This window comes from Elephas maximus, chromosome 6 (genome assembly GCF_024166365.1).
Source record: "Elephas maximus indicus isolate mEleMax1 chromosome 6, mEleMax1 primary haplotype, whole genome shotgun sequence".
In the NCBI taxonomy this organism is placed as follows: Eukaryota; Metazoa; Chordata; class Mammalia; order Proboscidea; family Elephantidae; genus Elephas; species Elephas maximus.
In genome coordinates this window covers 94,594,219-94,620,120 of record NC_064824.1, presented here as the reverse complement: position 1 = coordinate 94,620,120, position 25,902 = coordinate 94,594,219, and the positions used below count along the sequence as shown (strand labels likewise).

Genomic DNA, 25,902 nt, shown 5'->3' with positions numbered 1-25,902 from the left:
GTGTTTAAAAAGAGAAAAACATAGACCACAAGATTAAATAAGTGTTGTGTTTTCTTAATCAGATGAAGGGGGAAAAAAACCCACAAAACTTCCTTATTGTTTACCTTTGGAGAAAAGACTAGGCAAAAAAGAAAAATATTCCTGGGGGATAGTTACATATAATTAAAGCAAAATTAATTAGGAACGCTAGGAGAGAGTTCTGGGACAGCTTTGTTTCTATGTGTATGTGGATTAATAGGAGCTAGTTTCAGGGGTCGGATAGGAGACATAAATATTGCATGAGTGCATCAATAAATGCCGTCCTCCAAGCCACATCCAGTTGCTCTGAGTTTTGTTGCACTGTACTTTTGGTCCCTACATGTTATTTAATAATGGCAGCTTAGATATTTTCCTAAGTATGAGCTCCATTATTTGTGATATTTCAGTTCGTTTCTTTAAACACTGATATTTGCATTACACAGAATACATTTTAGGATTTTTTTTAACAGAAAATTGGCAGTTGATTTTAATAAGTTGATATATCCAAAAAATTTTTTAGAAAGCTGTTTAGTAGTATCCTATTTGATGAATGACATAAATAGGTGGAAAATTCTTAAAGAGGTATTCGTTCTTAGGTAGTGGTTTTCAGTGGTGGCAGTGGAGGGTGCCACCACATAGGGGGCATTTGGAGTGTGGGGGGTGTCTTTCATTAGTGTTTAAAGGGTGCTCCTAGCATGTAGTGGGTGGGGGCAGGGATGTTAAGTATCCTGTAATGTTGGGACCACCTGATACACCAAAGAATTGTCCTGCCCCAAATTCTAACAGTATGCTAACTGAGAAATGCTTTTCTGTAAATAACAGTTTTAAAAAATAAAATGTAACTAGAATTTTTATTTTTCTAAAAGAGTCAGGACTGATAATGCCTCTAAAAATAGGTGTTTGAGTACACACACATGCTTATGTTTTAGGACCAAGCAACTTGTAAATTTGGGGGTTTGTAAAAAATTTTTTTTTTTATTATCATGGGGTAGGTTCCAGGTGATGATCTTAGCACACCTGATCTCTGTTCAACTCTGTCCCTTCTGCCTCACGCTGTTCTGCTCCTCCTGTCTGCATCTGCCCAGGCTAGTTGTCTGTTACCACCCCAGCCGGTTCTCTGCCTCCTTTCCCAACTGGGCAACTCTGCCACCCCCTCTGACCGTGTCTCTGACTTACATCTGTGGCACTCCATACTCTGCAGTGCCTTGCACCTTCTGCCTTCACACAGCGCCGTCCTGAGAGGTTCAGATAGGGGGTATCTGCTGGAGCGTGCAGCTCGTTCCGTCTCTTAAATTACCTGGCTGAATTATTTTAAGGCCAACAGTTGTCCTTTTTTTTAACATTATTTGTTGTAATACCTCAAACTCATGTAGCGCTTTACAGTTTACAAAGCACTTTACATGCTTTCCTTTATTCCTGTAGCAATTTCGTGAGGTAGGTCAAACAGGGTTATTATCTGTAATTTATAGAGGAATTTATAAAAATCATCTCTTTCATTTTACACGTTAAAGAAAAACAAAGCCCATAAAAATCAAGTAACTTCTTTAAGATTCCATACTTGTAAAAGTTAAGACAGAATCTCAAACACCCCTCTCTTCTCTTAGTTTGCACCCCTGAGTGGTACAAATGTTTAACACACTCGACTGCTAACCAAAAGATTGGAGATTCAAATCCATCCAGAGGCACCTTGGAAGAAAGACCTACTTCCAAAAAAAAACAAGCCATTGAAAACCCTATGAAACACAGCTCTACTCTGACAGACATGGGTTGCCATGAGTCAGAAATGACTCAACGGCAACTGGGGTGTGGGAGATCAGAAGGGAAAGGTCTGTAGTGTGGATAAGTGAATCTAAGTTCCGAAAGTTTGGTTAGAGGCAGAGTAGTGGCGTATGTTGTGGTATGTTATTAATTGAGCACAAGGAACACCTCAAATTGCAGTGTTTGTGGGTTTTACTGGAGCTTTATGATATTATAGTGCTTTGAGGTCAGACCCAGAAAGGCCCAGAAGGTGTTCAGCTTTCCTCTCCTTCTTCCGGGTTAAGGTTACACAGCAGGGCCCTCTCCCATGAGGCCCTTCACCTATAAGAGAGAAGCAGCTACAGTAAGTATATGAGCCACTATCACCCAGAGAGGTTTGCTCGGGTAAGTGTCCATACCAGACTCAGCAGTGCCACCTCTGCTCTGTGTAGGTTGGTGTCCCCATGCCTGCAAGACGACATTGTACTAGGGCTTTGATGGCCGCATTTTTTTTTTTTTTTCTATTTAATGGTAGCATGCTGTGCATACTCTTCTACAGCTTTTTTCATTCATTTAATAGTATACTGTGGAGATCTTTGCATAACAGCACAGAAAGAGCATCCTTGTTTTTTTCTATTGTGGCAGAAATATATAACGCAACGTTTACCAGTTCAACATGTTTTAAGGGTACAGTTCAGTGACGCCAACTACCTTAATCGTGTTGTGTAACTATCACCAGTATCCATGCCAAATTTCCCATCACTATTAACAGATACTCGATACTTCCTGAGCAATAACTTCCCTTCACCTGTAGAAACCACTAATAAAGTGTGGTCTCTGCTGTATACATTTGGTGGCCCCATTCTTGATTCTTTCTTCCTTTTTCCTTATCATCATTATTATTATTGTTGTTGCTTTTTTTATTTTAGCTTATTTTCACCTTATAAAATTTGTTCCTTGTCATCCAGCAAGCTTACACTTCTCTCTGAATATTCAAAAACCCAATTAAGGGGAATCAGTGGTGTCCCTTAGTATGCTGCTCCAATCATATGGCTGTCAACAGCCAGCGTAATAACCTAGCTTTGGAGCATCTATTTGTTATCTTTTCATGTAGAGCAGGGTTTTCCTTGTTTGTTTGCTTTTTCTTCCAGCCTTGCTCCTCCTGTTTTACGGTTGAGGAGCAAATCTTGGAGTTAGTATAAAGACTGCTCAGCTGGATGATGCTCTACCAGTTGGTTCTCGAGATCTTACTGCTTTAGGGCATGGGCAGTGCACTGCGACCTTGTGGGCCACATAACTCCAACCACTGGCTGAGAGATGTTCTAATGAATCATAGAAAATAGGAGAGCTCCAGACCGTAGAGGCACACAGCACTGTTGAGAACCTCCCAGTGAAGTGGATTGGACTTGAACATGCACTGAGTGCCTGAATAATTTGCTCTATCTTCTCATTCAAGGCGATTGATGACAAATATTGGCTAGAGGCAGTTCAGTGCTAAAGCCAGCTAGAACATTATCAGCATGACAAATCTTGGTCTTCTTAGCATCAAGTGAAAAAAGAATGGCTGGCCTAGCCCTTCTGAAAAACTATTTTACTTTTGAAAACTTGCCAATTTAATTTTGAATGGCTTTGTTTTTCTTTTATTGGCCCCGATGCAATTGAGACTTAACCCACTGCTACAACTGGAGACAATATAGAATTATTTTACATGTGCTTTCCCCAACCCAAGTGTTGTTTTTTGAGACTAGGAATAGATTCTAGATGAGCGGTCTGAGTTACTGGACTCTGATAGGATCCCAGGATTGTTGCCATTTTATTAGGATTAGTGTTTTACTTTTGTTTTGGGTTCAAATGGATAGGTCTGGAAGCCTATAGGGGAACGTTGGTCATTTTTTGTGTTTGTGCATTTTCTTTATTAAAGCAACCTTTAAAATGAAGGCCAAAAGTAGGAGTGAATCTGAAATGTGTAACTAATCTTAGAGTTTCTGTTATGTTTAGGGCTAGGGACTCATTTCCAGAGCTTAAAATCTAGTTTTGAGGGAAAAAAATTGGTACTTTTTTGTATAAAAAACTACTTCTGGAAAAAAAATAAAGATTAAGATACAAAATGTGCAGCCACTTGATATTTTAACTTTTTCTTCAAATATAACATGCACACAGGAAAGAGCAAGGAGCCCTGGTGGCACAGTGGTTAAGCCCTTGGCTGCTTAACCAAGGTCGGCAGTTTGAATCCACCAACCATTCTACAGGAGATAGATGTGGCAACCTGCTTCCATAAAGACTATAGCCTTGGAAACCCTACGGGCCAATTTTGCTCTGTCCTGTAGGATCACTATGATTTGGAATTGATTTGACGGCACACAACAACAACACAGAAAGAACACATTTAGCCTGCTGAATCCCCTCAAACTGAGCATACCCATGAGGCCAGCACCACATCACCAGCACCCTAGAATTCTTCTTTATGTCCCTTTCCAATTACCCCCACTCCTGAAGGAGGGAAGGGAACCTGACTCCCGAAGTGATAGATTAGTTTATACAAATGAAATCATGTCTACTTGAATGTTAAAATAAAATTTAAAAAATCATCTTTTAAACACTGCTATCACAAAGCTCATAATTTTCCTTGAAAGTACCTTTATTCTATCACCATCCTCTCACTATTTTGGTGGAGACAGCCATGGTTACTTTCAAGACCTTACCTGCTTTACCCACCCCCATTACTCTGCCTAAGGGATCAGTGCTGTGACATTGGTCTTGGTGTAGTTTTCCTTACTTTATAACTCTCTGACTTCCCCTTATTGTCCAACTATTTAAAGGGACCTATTTACAATTGTGATGCTGTGGTTAAGTGTTTAGCTGCTAACCAAAAGGTCAGCAGTTCAAGTCCACCAGCCACTCCTTGGAAACCCTATAGGGCAGCTCTACCCTGGCCTATAGGGTCACTATGAACTGAAATCCACTCAATGGCAATGGGTTTTTTTTTTTTATTTTTTATAATTGGGAATCACCTTGACAGCAACAGGTATTTATAACTGGGGATACCTGGGTGGTGCAAACAGTTAACGTGCTCTGCAGCTAATGAAATGTTGGAAGTTAGAGTCCGCCCAGAGGAGCCTTGGTAGAAACACCTGGGGATCTTCTTCTGGAAAATCAGCTATTGAAAACCCTGTGGAGCACAGTTCTACTCTGGCATGCATGGGGTCACTATGAGTTGGAATCTACTTGGCGGGAACTTTTTTTTTTTATTATGTATGATTGAGGCTTAGGGCTTCTAAGAGACTGCTTGCTCTTAGATTTTAGTTTGGAATATTTAGGCTGAAGTTTGGTTCCTTGTGAACCTGTACTTCATGACCTCCGAGAAATCTAGCATTAGCTCCATGGGTTTCCTAGCAAGTAAGCTGCCGTTTTAAGTTCTTATTCGCTTGTGTCAGTGTTTCTCAGAATTTAATGTGTCTAAGAATCACCTGGAACGATTGCTAAGAATGTGGAAAACCAAGTCCTAGTCTCAGTCTGATCTGAATATCTGAGAACACTAGGAATCGGCATTTTTATTGATTCTCAAAGTGAATCTGATGCATGTTGTCAGAGCCCACGCCTTGAGAAGTGTTTTTCTAGATAATAGTTTTGAAACTTCATTATTGTCATGAATTCTTTATTCAAGTGAAATTTTATGTGGACGCCCAATATGTACACAACAGATAAAATTGAAACTGCGTGGTTGAAATGGGGTTGGCAGGTAGTTTAGAGCCCTGCTCCTTGGTGCCCAAAGCCATTGGCCCTATTAAACCAAAACCAAACTTGTTGCCATCAAGTCGATTCCTACTCATAGTAGACAGAATACTCTACAGACAGAATAGAACTGCCCCGTAGAGTTTCCAAGGAGCACCTGGTGGATTCGAACTGCTGACCTTTTGGTTAGCAGCTGTAGCATTTCACCACTATGCCACCAGGGTTTCCTTGGCCCTATTAGGCTTAATTAACTAGAGTTTAGATGGTAAAATCTGTCCTAGACATAAAACATTTCCAAGATGTTGCTTGGTCCTTACTGAACCTCCTTTTTATTGCATTCAGTGGCTGTCATCTTATAGATTCATAGAATTTAGAACTGGAAGACACTTAAGCAAATGTTTATTTCTGTCCTCTGATTTTTCAGGCGAAGAAACTGTGGTCCGTAGAGGTATAGTGATTTGTTCAATGTTGTGTAGCAAAGATGTGACAAAACCAGGGCTTTTACCTGGTACACACACACACACACACACACACACACACACACACACACACACACACCACACACACACACACACACCCAATGCATTGCTTTTGGTAGCACTATACCTATTTTACAGTGTGGCAAGATAAGAAAGTAAATGTTAAGATTCCAATGTTCAGACCCATCCTGCCTGATTTTAACACTGTCTTTCTTTTTTTTTTTTTCTAAAAGAAACTTTGCAGTTGGGAACTGAGTTCTCATATGCTTTCTTGTATTGAGAATAAACCAAGCCCAGCGTAAAAACAAAAACCAAACCCGTTGCCATTCTGACTTATAGTTACCCTATAGAACAGAGTAGAATCACCTCATAGGGTTTCTAAGACTATATGTCTTTAAGGAAGCAGACCGCCACATCATTCTCCAGCGGAACGGGTGGTGATTTCAAACTACCAACCTTTCAGTTGGCAGCCGAGCTTTTTAGCCACTGCACCAGCAAGGCTCATTAAAATATTAAGCCCAATGTAAGGATATATAAAAACCCATTCCATTGAGTTGATAGTGACTCATGGTGACCCCATGGGTGTCAGAGTACAACTGTGCTCCATAGAGTTTTCAGTGACCGGTTTTTTGAAAGTAGATTGCCGGGACTTTCTTCCAAGGTGCCTCTGGGTAGACCTGAACCTCCAGTCTTTGAATGTGTAGACCATTTACACTACCCAAGGACTCCTGTATAAAGACATATAAGATGTTAAAGGAAGCGTACTCTCTGTCCTTTCCCTGCTGAGTAACTGGTAAATAGAACAGAGGGCTAACTTTCTTGCTATCTGTTCCTGGGTGGAATGGTAAGCGTGGATGTGAGTTCACGAGTAAGCCAATAGCATAACAGTCTTTCCTGAGCCAATGCCAAATATCTAGTTAAAACCAGCAATATAGAATTTCTCTCTAATGGAACTTACATACAGTAAATTCAGTAACAACCTCATTTTGAGGATATGATATTTGATAGAGCTAGAAAGCCAATTTTGGGACCTTGTTTTTTATGCTCCTCATTGCACATAGAAATGTCTTTATGGAACTACAAATTAAAGTTGTTGCTGGCCTTTGTAGAGGTCAATATAAGATTCATTTGTTATTATGGTTTGATGTCATTTTAAATTGTTCATTCACTACACACTATGTCCAAGGCAAACCCACCCAGCAGCACCATGGAAGAAGGGCCTGGTGATCTCCTTCCATAAGGATTACAGCCAAGAAAACCCTATGGAGCAGTTCTAGCCTGTAACACATGGGGTGCTATAAATAGGAATCAACTAAACAGCAATAGGACTTTGGAGCTTTTGTTTTTTATGTGCAAGGTATAGTTGTGGAAACCCTGTGGTATAGTGGTTAAGAGCTACAGCTGCTAACCAAAAGGTCAGTAGTTCGAATATACTGGGTGCTCCTTGGAAACTCTATGGGGCAGTTCTACTCTGTCCTGTAGGGTTGCTATGAGTCAGAATTGACTCAATGGCAATTTTTTTTTTTTTTGGTATAATTGTTAATACATTTGGAGATTCCCCCCCCTCTTTTGCTATCCAAATGGCCCTCATACAGGCCACATAAACATTTCATGTGGTAAATTCTTATTTAGTCAGTTCCAGGAAAAAATTCTATCTTTGAAGATATTTTTTTACTTTCTTTTGTTTGCAACAATGTGTTTTCTTTTCTGCCTTAACTGCCAAAAAACTTAGAGCCAAATTCTAGCAACAGCCTTATCTTCGGAGCTTGGCAGCATCTACTCTTTCGGTTTCCTTTGGTTGGTCTTTGTTCTGTTTTTATCCCTAATTGACCTATTCTACATTTTTTAAATTGTAAGCTACTGCAAACATATTTGGGGGAAGGACCAGCCATTTGTTTTCATATGCCTTTAATTTGACATGTAGTACGTGCTTGACTTACCCTAGCTCTAGTGAGAAAGGAATGTGATGGATATATCTGAGGGATGGGGGGTTGGGGGGGAGAGCAACAAGAAAGTATGCAAGAAGCAGAAGAAAACAATGGAATAGTTCAAAGGATTTTGGAACATGGTTTCTGAAGATGCTTTAAAGCACTATTTGTCAGCATATGAAAGGCTAAGCACGAGGCCTTCCAGAAATGTTCACCGGTGGTGGTGTAGCTGTGCCCAATGAGTTCACATTTGACATGCCGGTTTCACTGTGAGTCTTTGACCTTGGAGGATAAGTGACATTGAATTGTTTGTTGTCTGTGCAGTACTATTCCTCAGCCTAATTTTTCTCTCTTGTCATCTGTCATAAATTATGATGTGCTGAAATCAGCAAAAAGAGCCATTTGCACTCCCTGTTGAGGCAGCCCTCCGTGGTGGTCTCATTGGCTGACATGTGAGGATCTGCTGCAAGCTGGTATCTACCATGCAGGTCTTTCCAACCCTAAGAACTTTGCTGGAATACTTGCTCAGCTCACTTCCAGGGCAAATGCCATGGGGGGACAGGAGTAAGCACACCTTCCTTCTCGTCACTAGTGTTAGACTCACAGTTGTCTATTGGTAAGCCATGCAATCACATGGTGAGTTCTGAAGATAATTGAGCTGCTCAAGAGAAAGGTGTTTATTGATTTTAAAACAGTATTTACAAAGAAATAGAAAGTTGTAAAGAACTTTTCTGGTTAAAGAATTGATCTCGGCTATTTTCATATGTTTCTTGTATAAATTATTCTTCCAAGCATTGTATTTATTTGAGATTGGGGGCAAGAAATTGTCCTTTCTCTGAAAAGCTTTTCGTCTTTGGGAAAGTGCAAGTGGACGTTTGTAGATAATGATACTGTTTGATCACTGAGCTAGCATTAATTAGTTACTTTTATTTTGAAGACTAAATTTACTAAGATTATATGTAAATATGCACGTGGATGTTCCCAGCTGTGAGTCTTTCAACTAAGCTAGGAAAAAAAAAACTGAGAAAAATCCTTTTTTTTTTTTTGTGAAAATAAACCTCAATACCAATTTTGATGCAAGTGTGTAATTAAAATATTATGATACCAACTACCTGTATTTTTTTAAACAGAGATGCTCATATATGAAGAATGAGCATTGTGGTGGATTTGGAAGGACTCTGTACATTCAGAGATTCTTTAAGGGGTTAGTATTAGACACACTTGGGGTCACCATGAATTGGAGCCGAGTGGTTCGTTGCTGGTTTATACATACAGGATATGCATAATAGCTGGTAACAGAAGATTCTGGGGTGGACTGAGGGATTATGCAGTGAGGTATGTGTTGTTAGCCCCAAATTACAGCATGTGAGACAAAGAAAACAGGTACTGAACTTAATGAACCACATTAATGGCCTCAGCTCCTCCTCCTAATACCTCTTGGTGCATTACTGCTATTTAGACTGGGAGGCACGCATTGACAGCCACGGGAGGATCTTTTATGTGGATCATGTAAATAGAACCACGACGTGGCAGCGGCCGACAGCTCCCCCAGCCCCACAGATGCTTCAGAGATCCAACTCCATCCAGCAAATGGAGCAGTTGAACCGGCGGTAAGGATGGGTACCTTCCTGTTGCTGTTCTATTTTATGGTTGGACTGATTTTTTACATGGCACAAAGTCGAAGACGTGGTGTCTCTTTCATCTGTGGGTGTCTTGTCATTAAGGTGTAGCTCTTACTCTTTTGATTCACAGACTTCTTTGAACTTCTCTTGGGTAAAAAATAATACATACATATACATACAGTTTGGAAACTGGAGAGAACATAAGTAGTGATGACCCCTATAGTCAGCCCAAGGTGTTGATTTTCAGGAAGACAACATATACATTCTAAATTTGCATCCAGATAACTTTTAGAATCTCAAGGGTCTTCATTTTGGGCCCTGGTGACGCAGTGGTTAAGATCTCGACTGCTAAGCAAAAGGTTGGCAGTTCAGATCCTTGGAAACCCTATGGGGCAGTTCTACTCTGTTCTGTGGGGTCGCTGTGAGTCGGGATTGACTTGATGGCAGTGGACACTGAGGGAGAAGTTAAGTCCCACTTTTTAGAGTCTCCTGTAATTTAACTCTGGGATCCTGATTTTAGATATCAGAGTATCCGCAGAACCATGACTAATGAGAGGCCTGAGGAAAATACCAGTGCTCTTGATGGGGCAGGGGAGGAAGCTGACTTTCACCAAGCCAGTGCAGGTAAGAGCCTTTGGGTTGGTTTGCTTTTTTGTTTTTTTCCAGGCTCATGAAAGTAGAAAGAAAATAAATAGGGATTTCTAAGAAATGAAGGCTTTTCCTTTAGAGAACTTTTGATCTTCAGTAAGATCTGGTAGTCCAACTCCAAAAGCACAATTCACCAAAGACCTCTTTTAATCCTTGACTTTTTATTAGTACTAAGAAAGAATCACAAAACAAAATGGAATATAAATTACTTTAATCTCTGGGTTTGTGGAAGAATGGAAAAAGAACCTCATCAGTTAAAAATTATAAGGATGAATTAAAATGTTAGTAGTCACTAAAAATAGTATTGAGTTCCATTTTAGTATAATTAAGGAGTCCTAAAAAAAAAAAAAAAGGAGTCCTAGGAACCATTAATTGCTTGGCTGCTAACTGATAGGTTGACGGTTCAGATCCACACAGCAGCTCCATGGGAGGAAGACCTGATGATCTGCTCCATAAAGATTACAGCCTAGAAAGCCCTGTGGGGCAGTTCTACTCTGTCACTTGGGGTCACTGTGAGTTGAAATCAACTCGATGGCACCTAACAACAAAAGCAGTCAGGTTTTATGTCTTCATTTATACCAAAGAAAAAGTATTTTGAGGATTAAAATAACAACAAATGATATAGATAATTCTTTGGTTCTTTTTAAATATTATAGGTTGAAGTAAATAGATGTATTTCCACCATGTGGAAAGATTCCCCTGAATGCCTCTGTGGTCTGTTTCATCTAGATTTCCGACGGGAGAACGTTCTTCCCCACTCTACCTCCAGATCCAGGCTCACGTTGCTGTTACAGTCTCCCCCTGTGAAGTTCCTCATCAGCCCAGAGTTCTTCACCGTGCTGCATTCCAACCCTGTGAGTACCGAATCTGAAAGATTGTGGTGGAAAAAGAAACAGGCCAGACAAAATTACCTTAACAGTAAGAATGATAATAAAAAAATAAGAATGATAATAGCTAGTGTTTATTGAGCCCTAAGCTCTGTATTAAGTGTTATGTGTACATTAACACATTTAGTCCAAACAAACCTATGAGTTAGACTAAAACTCCCTTTTTTCCACACCAAGAAACTAAAGCACAGAGAGGTTAAGTAACAGTCTCAAGGTTCTGTAACTACTAAGTGGTGTTGGGAATAAAGTCCCAGGGTTACTGACTCCAGAATCCACACTCTTAATGACCACATTATACTGCTTATACAAATATAAATGAAATGTCTGAGCATTGACAACAGGCAGTCGGCAGACTGGGCTTTGAGATTATGGCATAGGCTCTCAGAAGGGAAGACCCCAAAGCAGACCTCTTGCCATTTGAGTTGATTCCGACTCCTGGTGACCCCATGTGTTAGAGAGTAGGACTGAGCTCCGTAGGGTTTTCTTGGCTGTAATCTTTTTGGGAGCAGATCCCTAGGCTTTCTTCTATGGCACCGCTGGGTGAGTTTGAATCACCAGCCTTTTAATTGGTAGCTGAGAGCAAACCATTTGCACCAAATGAGACCTGTGGAAGAAAGAATATAAAATTTATACATTGAGGTTGTCTGAAAAATAAATCAATAAATTGGGGAGAATATTAAAAATATATGAAGCTTGTGTGGGAAATCAATATTTAAAAAATTTTTTTAAAGATGGCATGGTGAAATCTTTAAAGTGAAGCAGATTTAAATTTCCCTTCTTTTAATAATGTGCCTACTCTAGAAACTCTACCTCTCTGATTTCACTAAAGAGATCTAAAAATAACAAATTTTATAAGAAACTTTAGCATTTTAGTCATTGTAGTCATTGTTTTGCATAGAGAGAAATTATTTTGAATGTCTTCCTTTCATTTCCTCCAGCCCTGACTTTTAACTAAAATTCTACCCCCTTTCCTGATCTTAACCAAAAAATCACTTCCCTGCCACATTAAACACTCACGGCAACCACTTTCTCTAACTCGACTTAACACTCTCTCTTCCCACATTTGTTTTGGAGTTGCAACCTGGAATAAAATGTGTTTGCTTTTTTAAAAATTTTCACTCAGGAAGCGTTAACCTCCTGGAGGCAGTGGGGTATATGAAGCCCATGGGACAGCAGTGAAAAATGTTCAACAATTTGTTTTCTGATCATGCAGCATGATATCTGTCTAAAACATTTCTAGAAAAAAGAGAAGGGTTTGAAAATATTATATAAATTAAGCATAAACAGTTGTGAAGAAGAGCATAAGGATGTGATAGAAGAATTAGCTAGAAAGCATTCTTTGCAATATGAGTCCTAAGTTTTATCGTGAAATAAATAATGGACATTGGTTGGCAAAATTGAAGTAGGTGGTCCTTCTAGGAGGAGATGCTCATGACATCCTCAAGACAGAAATGGGAAAACTTGTCTTTATATGCATAATGAGTTATTTCATTCATCCAATAAATAATATTCAAAGCATGATTTATGCTAGGAATTCTATTTAGTGCCACAGATACAGTGGAGAATAAGATCAAATTCTTGCCCTCTTGGTGGGTAGAAAAGAAGGGCAACTTTAGAAAAATGGTTATGGAATGTCTGCCTGAAGAAATAGTTTTGCGTTGAAAACTGAAAGGGGAGAAGTCATCAGCTATGGGAGGAGCCAGAGGAAGCTCATTTCAAGCCATTGAAACAGCAAGTGTAGGGACAGAAGGGCTGCCATGCAGTGATAGAAAGAGACAATGGTGTGATATTAGGTTGCAAAGTTTCAGGATCCAGGTCATGGAGAAGGCTGTGGTACATGGCAAGGAGTCTTTATTTTATTCTGAGGGCAGTTGGAAGCCATGATACACTAAGAGTGACATGCTTCAATTTGAAGACTGGAGAAGGGCAAAAGTGAGAGTAACTAGAAAGAAGTCAGTGACAGTGGTCCGTGGGAAAGATGATGATGATGAGAATCATGATGTTGGCATAGAGCTGGAGATTCAAGGGATATTTTGAAGGTAGAATCAGTATGACTTGGTAGAAAGTTGGTGTTACGGACAAGGGAAAAAGAGAAATCAAGAAATAGCTTTAGGGCTTTGGTTTAACAAAGGAATTAATGTTGTTGGATCAGTGGTGCTAATGTGGGGATAAATGAGCTCTAAATTTAATTAGGTGTGATAGGTGTGGTTACTGTTGAGGTGTTTGGATGTAACATGATGGACAAAGAGGGATCACTCTGCATGTCTCTGAGGCCTGAGGGAGTGGCTTGCTGAAGATATTAATTAGAGGAAGGCTGTCTAAGCTGCAGGAGTCCTAGTGGTGTGGTGGTTAAGCACTTGGCTGCTGACTGAAGGGTCAGCCATTTGAATCCAGCATCCTGCTCTGTGGGAGAAAGATGAGGCAGTCTGTTTCCATAAAGATTTACAGCCTTGGAAACTGTATGGGGCAGTTCTACTCTGTCTTATAGGGTCTCTGTGAGTCAGAATTGACTTGACAGCAGCGGGTTTGTTTTTTGTCTAAGCTGCACATGGAATGATTAGAATGAGAGTAAAACTGACCGTAGAACTCCAGCTATATATAGTCCATTCATCAAGGCATTAAGAGCCTGGAATAGGAGATAAACAAATATAGTAGAAAGACCCAGCATGAGAGAAAACACAGGCAAATAGTTGACGAGGTTTCTTGGCCAAATAGATAGACTAGAAACTCAAGAAAATGACTCTGAGTGGTAATACATAAATAGTAAATAGATAAACCCAACAAAAAAAATAGATATTACATAGTAAATAAATAATAGGCAAATTAGAAAGAGGGTCTTGGTAAGGGAATGGGAGAAGAACGTAATGGATTTGACAGAACAGATTGTACACATTAAGAAAGGCGGAGTAGACTAAAGGGTGAAATAGACATCAGCATAATCCTATCACCAGGCACTGTCGTGAGATAATTAGTGTGTGCGTATTTATTGATGTTAATATATTTCTGTCTTACTTGATTAGCTTAACTTTACAAGTATAAGCATCAGTCTGGCTTTACTGATTATTATCTCCTGTTCAGCTTAGAACAGAGAAGACTTGGGAGGTGGGCAAGCATGAATAGCATGCGACCTGTCCTCAGTGTCATGAAGTCAATCTAGCAACTGTATGTTAATTCTCTGTTGTGTACTAGGCACTGTGCTGAGTCCTAGGCGTACAGGACTTAGAGTATTTCAGACTCAAGGCCCTGGAATCCCAGACTTGAAAACACATTGGAATGCAATTAAATAAGTGATAAGTGCAATAATGGAAGACTGTAGAAAATACTCTGTTGGAGTGAGTGATTAACTCCTAGCGGAAGATGCATGGAAGGAGTTATAGAGGGGTTTGTATTTGAATAGGCTGAATAGGAACTTGCCCTGGAAGCCAGATAAGTAAGAGCTGTAGAAGGAACAGCATTTGCAAAACAAAATACATATGAAGCTGCAGGGTTGTCTTGATAATTATATGGAGGTACTGAAACTGGGTAATTAATATAGCGGTTTGGTGGTGGTGGAGTGTTGAGAGCATAGGATATAAGCAAAAGTTAGATTTGAGCCTTGACGTATAAGCAGAAGCCAGATTATACAAACCTAAACTCATTGATGGCACAGTTCTAGGAGGTGACAGTACAAGAAAGAATGGGCTTATATTTGGAGTTGTTAACTATAAAACAGAAGGTATCATTGCGGAGGTGGGAAGAGCTTTGCACTTGGAGTTGCCTTTGTTTGCTTATTTGTTCATGCATTCATTCAACCAATGTTTATTAAATGCCGACTTGCCAGATATATTCTAGACTCTAGGGATAGAGTAGTTAACAAGATAGACAGGGTTCCTTTTCTCAGGGGAGCATACATTGTAGAGTGGAATATAGGTAGCAAACTAGGGAACAAGAAAAAGATAATTCGGACAGTGGTATGTGGCATGAGGAAACTACATCAGTAGGATGGGCTGGAGCAATGGGAAGGCGAAGGAGGCTCTGCTTTAAGTCGGTGGACTGGGAAGGCCTCTCTGAGGGAGCAATATGCAAACTACTGTAAAATATAAGAAGCCAGTCAGGTAAAGTTTGGGAGAACTTTCCTTGCAAAGGAAGAGCAAAGGCTCAAGGATACCAATGAGTTTGGCGTGGTACCTAATAAGGGCAGAGAGGTGGGCAGGGCTGGATAACTAGGGCTGGTAGGACCTGGCAAGGAGTTTGGACTTCATTCTAAATGGAGGGGGAAGCCATTGGAGGGTTTCCTATAGAGGAATAATTTAGATTTTTTAAAAGTTCATCCTAGCTGTTAGGCAAGAGAATGGGTTTTAGAGGGAATCTGTAGGGTTGCTATGAGTTGGAATCAACTGGACGCAATAGTTCTGGGTTTTTTTTTTTTGTTGTTGTTGTTACTGTGCTACTGTAACAGAAATACCACAAGTGGGTGCCTTTAAAGAACAGAAGTTTATATTCTCACAGTTTGGGAAGCTAGAAGTCTGAATTCAGGGTGTGGCTCTAGGAGGAGGTCCTTCTTTGTCTGTTTCAGCCTGTAGCTACCAGCAATCCTTGGTGTCCCTGGGCTTATAGAATCATCTGCCTTTGTCGTCATCCAGTAGCCTCTGTCTTCCCCTCTGTCAGCTTCCCTCTGTGTCTAATCTGCTATTTTATAACTGAGAAGTGATTAGGTTTAGAACAAGTCTCATTAATCTGTTCCCAAACAGGATTACATCCTCAGGTATAGGGATTAGGATTCTAATACATTTTGAAGGGACACAGTTCAGTCCTTAACAGGGCATGATAGGCATCAAGGAGACTAGTGAGAAGGGCTCTTGCGGTGAGGCATGGAGGGGGCTGGACTAGGACAGCAGCAATAGAGACGGCGACAAGTGGATGAAATCGGGATGTATATGGGGGCAGTGCTGAGATTCCTGTCAATGAATCAGAATGTGGGGGTAAGAGAAAGAAAGACTTTAGTAAGTGCAGCTGGTTGGATGGAAATGTTCAGTGGTTTGCTGGTAAATGTTTATCAGTCAGCTCTCTGGGAAAAAATATGTGTGTGTGTGTGTGTCTGTGTGTGTGTGCACATACATGTAACACACACATATCTTTATTATAAATTTTACTAATAGGATATGTACTGTACAGTTTAGAAACAGTAATGAAATATACATAGAATGCTTTTGTTGAATTTGCCTAACTCTTGTTGTAATTCATGAACAAGTGTGGTTCCAACATGAATGCTTTAATTTATGTTAACCAGACAAAAACAAAACAAAGCAGGTATTTGTATGTCAGAACTTCACACTCCTTTGTCAATGAAGTCAGCAACTTTTTTGCAGAACCACATGATAGCTCAGTATTGGACCAACATTTCCTCATTTTTTTTTAACTGTTCACCATGTAACAGCACACTTTCAAGTTTGATCTGTATTACTAGCATTTTCTTTATCACTGTCTTACATCTAGACAAGAGGGCAGCAAAATTTTTTTTGTAAAGGGCCAAGAAAGTAAATATTTTATACTTTGTATGCCAAGGACAATATGTAAATGAATGGGCATGGTTGTGTTCCAATAAAACTTTGTTTACAAAACCAGGCTTTTGGCATTAGTGGTTGGTGTGTAATTTTAAATAATAATCATATTAACTAGTCTTCCTTGTAGGCGTGTGGATTTTATCCTATCACTGACAGCATTTACTTCAGGATAGGTCTTGAAATCTCCTTTTGACAATGTGAAGCCATTCCTCTTCAATTTGTCATTCCCAGCATAGTAAAAAAACCAAAAACCCAGTGCCTTCGAGTCGATTCTGACTCATAGTGACCCTATAGGACGGAGTAGAACTGCCCCGTAGAGTTTCCAGGGAGCGCCTGGCAGATTTGAACTGCCGACCCTTTGGTTAGCAGCCGTAGCACTTAACCACTACGCCATCCCGGCATAATAATTTTCCAGTTGAAAATGGCCAATACCAGTCCATTTCAGCTCACTAGTATCCACGATACTGATCTTCAAGCATTCAATTTCATATTTGATAACTTCCAGTTTTCCTAGATTGACACTTTGTACCTTCCATGTTACAATTATTAATGGATATTTGGAGCTGTTTTGTGTTATTTTATTTTTTCATTCTGAGTTGTGCCACGTCTCCAGGTGAAGGTCCTGACAGCTTGACTCCATCCATGTCATTAAGGTCGCATGTACTTTGAGGAGACAGATCTTCCCCAATTGTATTTTGAGTGCCTCCAACCCGAGGGACTCGTCTTCCAGCACTATGTCAGACAACATTCCACTGCTATTCATAAGATTTTCATTGGCCAGTTTTTTTAGAAGTAGATCTCCAGGCCCTTCTTCTAGTCTGTCTTGGTTTGGAAACTCTGCTGAAATCTGTCCACCAGGGGTGAATTTGCTGGTATTTGAAATACCAGTGGCATAGCTTCCAGCATCACAGCAACACCCAGGCCACCACAGTATGACAAGCTGTTATGGCTGAGTAATATTCCATTGTATGGATATATCACACTTTATTTATCCATTCATCTTTTGGTAGACACAGGTTGTTTTCATCTTTGGCTGTGATCAGTAATGCTGCAGTGAACACTGGTATACAAGTATCTGTTCGGTAAACTTTAAAAAATAAATGCATATTTTTGATCCCCAAACCTTAGAAATTCTGGTTCAGAGATTCCTTAAGTGATTCTGATGCAATTAATCTAGAATTTGGGGGACACCTTGTATAATAAGAAATTACATTAAATAACCTCATTACCTTTATCACAGCTGTAACTCATCTGTACTTTTGACAACTAGTTTTCACCATATGAAAATACTATAGTCCTTACAAGTTTTTTGCTTATTCTGTTTTCCTGTTGTTGTTTTTGTTGTCTTCCCCTTTTTCTAGTTGGGCATGACTTGAAAGATCTTTTGCCGGGCAACCCATCTTGATTTTAAAGTATCCTTTCTAAAGCATCTTAATTTTATTCCTGCTTGAACTGCATCCATTTCTGGCTAAAAAGATGATCTATGCAGTGCTGCCGTGCATTTTTATAAGATTTAAATTCTGTTGAGTTTAGGAAGGCTGTTTTCCCTAATTTACGTATGGCAGAAATTAAATAGGTGGATTTTCCTTACCAGTAGCCTCAAGGTTTGAATTCAGGGGAATAAGTTTGACAGTGCTTTATAGAGAGCATTACTTGCTGGAATTTTTTTTCTAGATTACAGAAAATGTAACAAAGCGAATGACTTTATTTGGTCTCAGGATTTTAAGATTTATTTTATAGCCTTTTTATTTTGCTTGATTATTTATGCTCTACAAGTGCTTCAGTAGATTTTCTGTTTATATTATTGAAATTTTCCAACATACAAAAGGGATCTTAATTTAAAGGCTTTCTTAATTCTATTTTTATGATTTGAAGATGTCAGTTCATGTTGAAGGACAGTCATGAAAAATAGATTTTATGTCAGTAATTTACCTAATCATCTTTACTGAAAAGAACAAAATTAAGTAGATATATGGTTGTCATAGCTCTCAAGAGAAACTTGGAAAACCAGTTTTTTATTTTTTGCATTGTGATTGCTTTAAGATACATTCTACTGCCCTCTGCTGGTTTTCATAAAATTTGATTTCGTTATTATTAACCCAAAAGAAAACTCTGCTGGTTTTCGTAAAATTTGATTTCGTTATTATTAGAGCTGTCTTTTATAGTTGATGTGCATATATTTGTCTAGTTAATGTCATACATAAATATATTGCATTATATGCAGCTGAATAATGTTTTCAGAATGCATGCTAAATAATTATTACTCTGGCTTTTAATGAGCTCCAGAAATACATTAATCCCAGAATCAAAACCCCTGAGTGTACTTACTGAAGAAAAACTCCAAAATCATAAATAAATCACAAATGTATTCTCAGAATTTCTGCTATTGCAAAATAGATTGATAAGTGTGGTTAGTTTTGTTATAAGTTGAAATTTTTCCTCCATTTTACTCTTCAGCTAGATGAAAACAATGTAAAAGCCTTTATCATTAAAAATATTATGAAGACAGTCTGTGTAAGACAGTACTGTTTCCACATCCTAGCAGACATCTATGGAAACTGCATTTCTTGATTTTGTTTATGATAAATTTTATTTAATGAATAAGTTGTTGTGTGCCATTGTGTTGATTCCAAGTCATAGTGACCCTATAGGACAGAGTAGAACTCCCCCATAGGATTTTCTTGGCTGTAATTTTTACTGAAGCAGTTCGCCAGGTCTTTTCTCTTGCAGAGCAGCTGGTGAGTTTGAAACTTCAATCTTTTGGTTAGTAGCCTTAACCATTTTACAACCAGGCCTCCTTGAATAGTGTATAAAAGTGCACAAATCTGCTCCCTTGTGACTATGAGAAATGTTTGCTAAAGATTTCATAATGAAAAATTGTATCTAGCACTAATGTACTTCACTGAGTTATTGACTAGAACCGAATTAGGTGAAATTGGGACTGGGTCAGGTAATCCAGAACATGTGGTCACACTAAGGAAAAACCTGCAAAAAATAAAAACAAAAAAGGGATGATTATTATTTGCACTGTGGTTGATTGATGAGAAATGAACTATTTACACATAATTTTCTTATTCTGCATTTACATGGCAGTAACATTCTCCTCAACTGCTGTCAATGCTTTTCACTTCAATACCCCAAACACCTAACAAAAAATTAAAAATACATGTTTAAACTCTATGGACTGTTATTTTAATAAAATTCCACTAAAGAATTCACTCAACCATCGAGCTTTTATTTCCTGCTTATTGTTGGTTGAGTAGGTTCCGACTCATAGCGACTCTATTTGCAACAGAATGAAACACTGCCAGGCCATGTGCCATCCTCATGATTATTGTTATGCTTGAGCCGATTGTTGTAGCCACTGTGTCAGTCTATTTCTTTGAGGGTCTTCCTCTTTTTCAGTGACCCTCTACCTTACCAAGCGTGATGTCCTTCTCCAGGAGCTGACCCCACCTAATGGCATGTCCAAAGTATGTGAGACAAAGGCTCCCCATCCTTGCTTCTAAGGACTATTCTGGCTGTACTTCATCCAAGACAGATTTGTTTGTTCTTCTGACAGTCCATGGTATATTCAGTATTGTTTGCCAACACCGTAATCCAAAGGCATCAATTCTTCCTTATTCATTTTCCAGCTTTTGCATGCATATGAAGCAATTGAAAACACCATGGCTTGGGTCAGGCACACCTTAGTTATTTCTTGCTAGGGAGATAAAAAAAAAAAACAAAGAAGGAGGGTTTGGAAAGGGAGTTTGGGAATTAAGAAAGAATAACTGAAAAGAAAAAATTTAAATCATGCAAAGGAAAAGTTTGTGTCCTTTAAGAAACTCTTAAAAGGGCTTTATTTTCTAGTAACAATTACCAACTTGCTTTACTACCTTACCCCAAGCACCTTCCCAGGTGAAATCATTCTGTGCGTTATTGTTAGAGGGAAACCCTGGTGGCATAGTGGCTAAGTGCTATGGCTGCTAACCAAAGGGTCGGCAGTTTGAATCCACCAGGCACTCCTTGGAAACTCTATGGGGTAGTTCTACCCTGTCCTGTAGGTTCGCTATGAGCCAGAATCGACTCAATGGCACTGGGTTTGGTTTCTGGTTTATTTTTGTTAGAATATGTTACAAAATAGGCCACATTTTCCTTTTCCTAATCTACTTTTGTTTCAGATAGATAAAATTCATTTACTACATCTTTTTTTCTAAGACAAAAGAATACAGAAAAGGAGCCTCCCCCAGTTAGAATCCACCAGTCAGAAGAGACTCTGAAAATTGCTCTTGAATGTAGAGTAGCTAAAGCAAAAAGAAGAAATGATTAAGTAAAAGAGCTGAACAGAAGATTTCAAAGGGTACCTCGAGAAGACAAAGTATTGTAGGACCTGGAGATAGAAAACCAAAAGGGAAGAACACACTTGGCATTTCTCAAGCTGAAAGAACTAAAGAAAAAATTCAAGCTTCAAGTTGCAATATTGAAGAATTCTGTGGGCAAAAAATTGAACGATACGGGAAATATCAAAAGAATTTATACCTTTACCATTTTAATTTTCACGTTGTTGTCGTTAGGTGCGTCAAGTCAGTTCTAACTCATAGCGACTCTGTGTACTTCTAGCAGACAGTAACTGCTTCAAGTCCTCTTCACTTTCAGCAAGCAACGTTGTGTCATCTGCACATCACAGGTTGTTAATGAGTCTTCTTAGGAACGATTACAGCGTTTAGTATAGATTACACCTTAACATACGGAAAAAAAAATCTTCACAACTGGACCAGTAAGCAACATCATGATAAGCAGAGAAAAGGTTGAGGTTGTCAAGGATTTCATTTTACTTGGATCTGTAGTCAGCATCATGGAAGCAGCAGTCAAGAAATAAATGTATTTTTTTTTGAAGCAAATCTGCTTCAAAAAACTTTATCCTTTTGAGCAACCAGGCCTTTCTCATCTCTTTATTCTCAGGGCTTAGCACAGGGCTTAGCTCAAAATCAATGAAAGGTTATGAGACCCTTCTTTAGTTAATAAAAACTGGAATTCTTGCCTAACATCATCAAAGACTAAAAGTAGAAAATAATTTTACTCCTAGCATTTACTTGCTATAACATTATACTGCTGTATATATTCTTCTAAGGCACCTGGTGGCACAATGATTAAGCTGTAAAGATTACAGCCTAGGAAATCTTATGGGGCAGTTCTACTCTGTCATATAGTGTCACTATGAGTTGGAATTGACTGAAAGGCACACAACAAAAACGATATTAATTTGTCGTAACATTATGCTGCTATATATTCTTTTACTTCTGCTTTGTATTTTTATAGGTTTTTTTTTTTTTTTTTTTTTTTTTACCTCTTCAGAGCACTTTCACATCCTTTGTCCCACTGGATTTGTATCTCACACTCCTTTGAGGGAAGCAAAGCAGTTATTACTATCCCATGTTACAGTTAAGCACATTAAGACAGATGTGAGGTGACTTCCATTGTCTCTGCCCATGAGTAGAGCTGTGATTAGAATGCTCACTGTAGTTCCAAATGAGCTGGGGTATAAGTATCCTTCCTGAACTATATACATTTGCGTATTCAAAAGTGTTTTCCTTATGAAATAAGCAGTCTGGAAGGATGTTCTTTTTCACCTTAAATGTTTTATATAGACCTTAACAACGGTGTTCATATTATTCAGACTTGAAAGGCTGTGGCTCTAAATTTTGTTAATAGCTACTAATGAGAGAGATCTTTTATTGTACTTGATGTACTTTGATAGATGATTTTGCAAAGATCTGTTGAACTCGGTGCTATTTTATGTGTCTCATTGAGTGGAAAAGACGAAGATGAAAGGACATAATTATCAGACCAACCCTAAGATTCCTGTGCTTAAAGAGCTGTCCAACTTGAGGGAATTGCGTAAGAGTTCAAGCCTGAGTCTGGGCCCTGATTGCCACTACTTTTTGCCCGAATGAAGGTCTGCTTTTCTTTAGCAGAATGAGAATAATTTTGGGTGCTCTAGATAAAGAATCAGGATGTGGCCTGTTTACTTTATTATTATTTTTTTTTTTTTACTGTAGATGAAGGTTTACAGAACAAACTTGCTTCTCATTAAACAATTAGTACACATATTGTTTTGTGACACTGGTTGCCAACCCCATGACATGTCAATACTCTCCCCTTCTTGAGTTTGGGTTCCCTGTTATCAGCTTTCCTGTCCCCTTCTGTCTTCTCATCCTTGCCCCTGGGCTGGGGTGCCCATTTCTGTTTAGTTACTTTAACTGAGGGGTGGGATTGGGGAGGGGGTTAGAAGGTATAGCTGTTTAGAACCACAGTTAATGTAATGATTTATCCCACAGAATCATCTCACAATAATTTGTCCCCAAAGAAACATACCAAACCCATTGCCATCAAGTCAGTTCCAACTCATAGAGGCCATATTGGACAGAGTAGAACTGCCCCATAGAGTTTTCAAGGAGCGCCTGGTGGGTTTGAACTGCCTGCCTTTTGGTTAGCAGCCATAGCGCTTAACCACTATGCCACCAGGGCTTCCCAAATAGACATATTAAGGAATAAAATTTGAAAGCTTAATACCGTTACCACACAAGCTAGTGTGGTGTCAGACCTCTAAGCTTAAATGGCTTATGTGGAAATGTTTCAGCAACACAGAGCCAAATGCAGAAAACAGATGCCTCTTACTGATTGTACTTAAAACTGTAAGGCAAGGTCAGCCACAGGAGAAAATATTACTTAACTGAAATTTGTCTCTGACAACCTCCAGCTTCTTGTATGCGCCTCCTTCTGGGCTTTAATGCAGTCACTTTCTTATTTTCTCATGCTCTAATCGCCCAGAACCCCTGCATAGACCTGCCTGCTTTGGCAGTGCTCTCTGCCCTGAACCTCACAGCTGCTACAGCCAGTGAAACTTCCTTTAATTTAGGCTGTCAGGTTGAAATTGTTATTGTTGTCAGCTGTCATTGAACCTCCAACTCGTGGTGACCCCTTGCACAATGGAAACGAAACACTTCTGGTCTCCTGCCATTCCCATGATCAGCTGCAGTTTGGACCATTGTGATTCGTAGGATTTTCACTGGCTGATTTGCAGCAGTACATTGCTAGGCCTTTCTTCTTAGTTCATTTTAGTCTGGAGGCTTCTCTGAAACCTGTTCAACATCATAGCAACACACAAGCCTCCATTGACGGATGGATGGTAGCTGTGCATGAGGTGCACTGGCTGGGAATTGAACTCAGTTCTCTCATACAGATGGCGAGAACTCTACCAGTGAACCACCAATGCCTCGTCGGGTTGAAAAGGACCCCAAAATATCTTATACTGAGGTATACTAAAGAACTAATATTTGAGATGGTTCAATGTGGTCTTCCTACTTCTTTTCTTTTAGTTTATTTTTATAGGGAGTAATATCTCAGCCCCCCAAAAAACAAACCTTTTCCCATTGAGTCAATTCTGAAAATAACAACCCTATAAGGAAGAATAGAACTGAACCATAGGGTTTCAAAGGAGCAGCTGATAGATTAAAACTGCCCATCTTTTGGTTAGCCCCTGAGCTCTTAACCACTGCACCACCAGGTCTCCAAAAGTACCCTAAGTACCTTAATGCAAAGTAAAAAAGTGTATAATGATGGTTAATCAATCATAATAGTCTAGGTTATGCTTTGAGAACAGTGACCCACAAATCTGAGACTTACCCTAACAAAAGTTTCTCATTCTAACTTGGATCATCAGGGTTCTCTGATCCCTGTAGTCACTCAGGGATCCACTATTTCGGACACTGAGGAGCAGCCACTATTTCAGACACTGGTGCTTACTGTGGCAAAGGGAAAGGAACTCTACAGGAACTTACACCAGCAATAAATGCTTTAGCCTGAACATGACAGACACATTTTGAGGGACTCTGGAAAGAAGTAGTGTTGACTGTCATCACATCCTTTTCTCTTTTATCCCCAATAACTAGCACAGTACTGGGCACAACAAAGACAGTAAATGTTTAATGAAATAAAGTGATTTCCAGCAACTCCGGTTTCTTTTGGGTTTGCCTTGGCTGTCTTAGAAATAACAGAACCCATCAAGTAATACCTAAAGCCTAAAGGCCTCTAGACTTAGTCTTGTGTCCGTGGGATACTAGAGGTAAAAGGAGTTCAAAGTTCTTTCAATCTGTCTGAGAAGATAAGAGTTCTAGGATAGATCATGAACAGCTGGTCATTTTCATGAACATTGTTTTCCCTCTGGTGATCCAAACCTATTGCCATTGAGTCAATTCCAACTCATAGCAAGTCTATGGGGCAGAGTAGAACTGCCCCATTGGGTTTCCAAGTCTGTAAATCTTTACAGAAGCAGATTGCCACATCTTTCTCCCATGGAGTAGCTAGTGGGTTCAAACTGCCAATGAGCACTTAACCACTGTGCCACCAGGTTTCCATCTGAGATGATTCAACGGAATAGTTATTGCTACTGTTTGGCATATGGTCGTGTGCAGTAAATATTTGTTGACTGACTTTGTATTTTATTTTGAAGAAGATATTTTTCTCTGCTATTTCCATATGTGTTTCCAGAGTTATTTTGAAGCCTATATACGTGTGTTCTGTACCCTTCAGAAGACGAGACTTAACTATATGTGGTCTATATGTTGCTTTTGTGTGTTACTAGGAGGTTAACATTGGTTCTCCATCCTTTTCTTCAGAGTGCCTACCGCATGTTTACAAACAACACGTGTTTGAAGCACATGATCACCAAAGTCCGGCGGGACACCCATCACTTTGAACGTTACCAACATAACCGGGACCTTGTGGGATTCCTCAACATGTTTGCAAACAAACAGCTGGAGCTGCCGAGGGGCTGGGAAATGAAACATGATCATCAGGGCAAGGTAACATGGGGGAGTTGCTGAGGGGAGCCACTGATTGACTGTGGGCTGCCAGTGGGTTTGGCCCTTGGCCCTACCCTTCAAATGAGGGCCAAAGGCCCTGTGTTAGGAGAAACATTCCATTTTCTGGTTCAAACAAAACCTGAACGAGCAGGTTTTCTATTCTGAAGTAGTGCATGGAGTAGAGAGATTTGAGGAGGATTGCTTGGTGAAACAATCTCTTTTCTCTCGATATTCTTCTACTTGTAATCATTCACTATTTTCTGCTGAGTACAGAAAAGTTTTCTTCAGCAGTTGCACTTCCTTTTCCCCAGTTGTGCAGCTACTGCTACAGAAATTTGAGTAAAAATTTGTGATATTGTTTGGAGAAGGTGCTAGATCACTAAGCAACTTCACAAAGTATGTCTTTTGAACATTGTCCTGGTCTGGGCCTCAGTCTTGTTGGCCCATGACTCACAGATTGAT

At 39.4% G+C, this 25,902-nt stretch overlaps 1 protein-coding gene across 7 annotated transcripts in view; it reads left to right on the top strand.

The window, feature by feature from the left end:
• The window catches only part of HECW2 (HECT, C2 and WW domain containing E3 ubiquitin protein ligase 2), a 463,541-nt gene that overhangs the window by 329,981 nt on the left and 107,658 nt on the right, over positions 1 to 25,902 (top strand). For all 7 annotated transcript variants that reach the window (XR_007517919.1, XM_049887746.1, XM_049887747.1 and 4 more), the window contains 4 exons: positions 9,354 to 9,504; positions 10,037 to 10,140; positions 10,894 to 11,018; positions 25,255 to 25,440. Coding sequence is in view for 6 of the 7 variants with exons in the window: in XM_049887746.1 (XP_049743703.1) it covers positions 9,354 to 9,504; positions 10,037 to 10,140; positions 10,894 to 11,018; positions 25,255 to 25,440 (566 nt within the window). In the remaining variant the exon portion in view is untranslated. The remainder of the gene's footprint in view (positions 1 to 9,353; positions 9,505 to 10,036; positions 10,141 to 10,893; positions 11,019 to 25,254; positions 25,441 to 25,902) is intronic.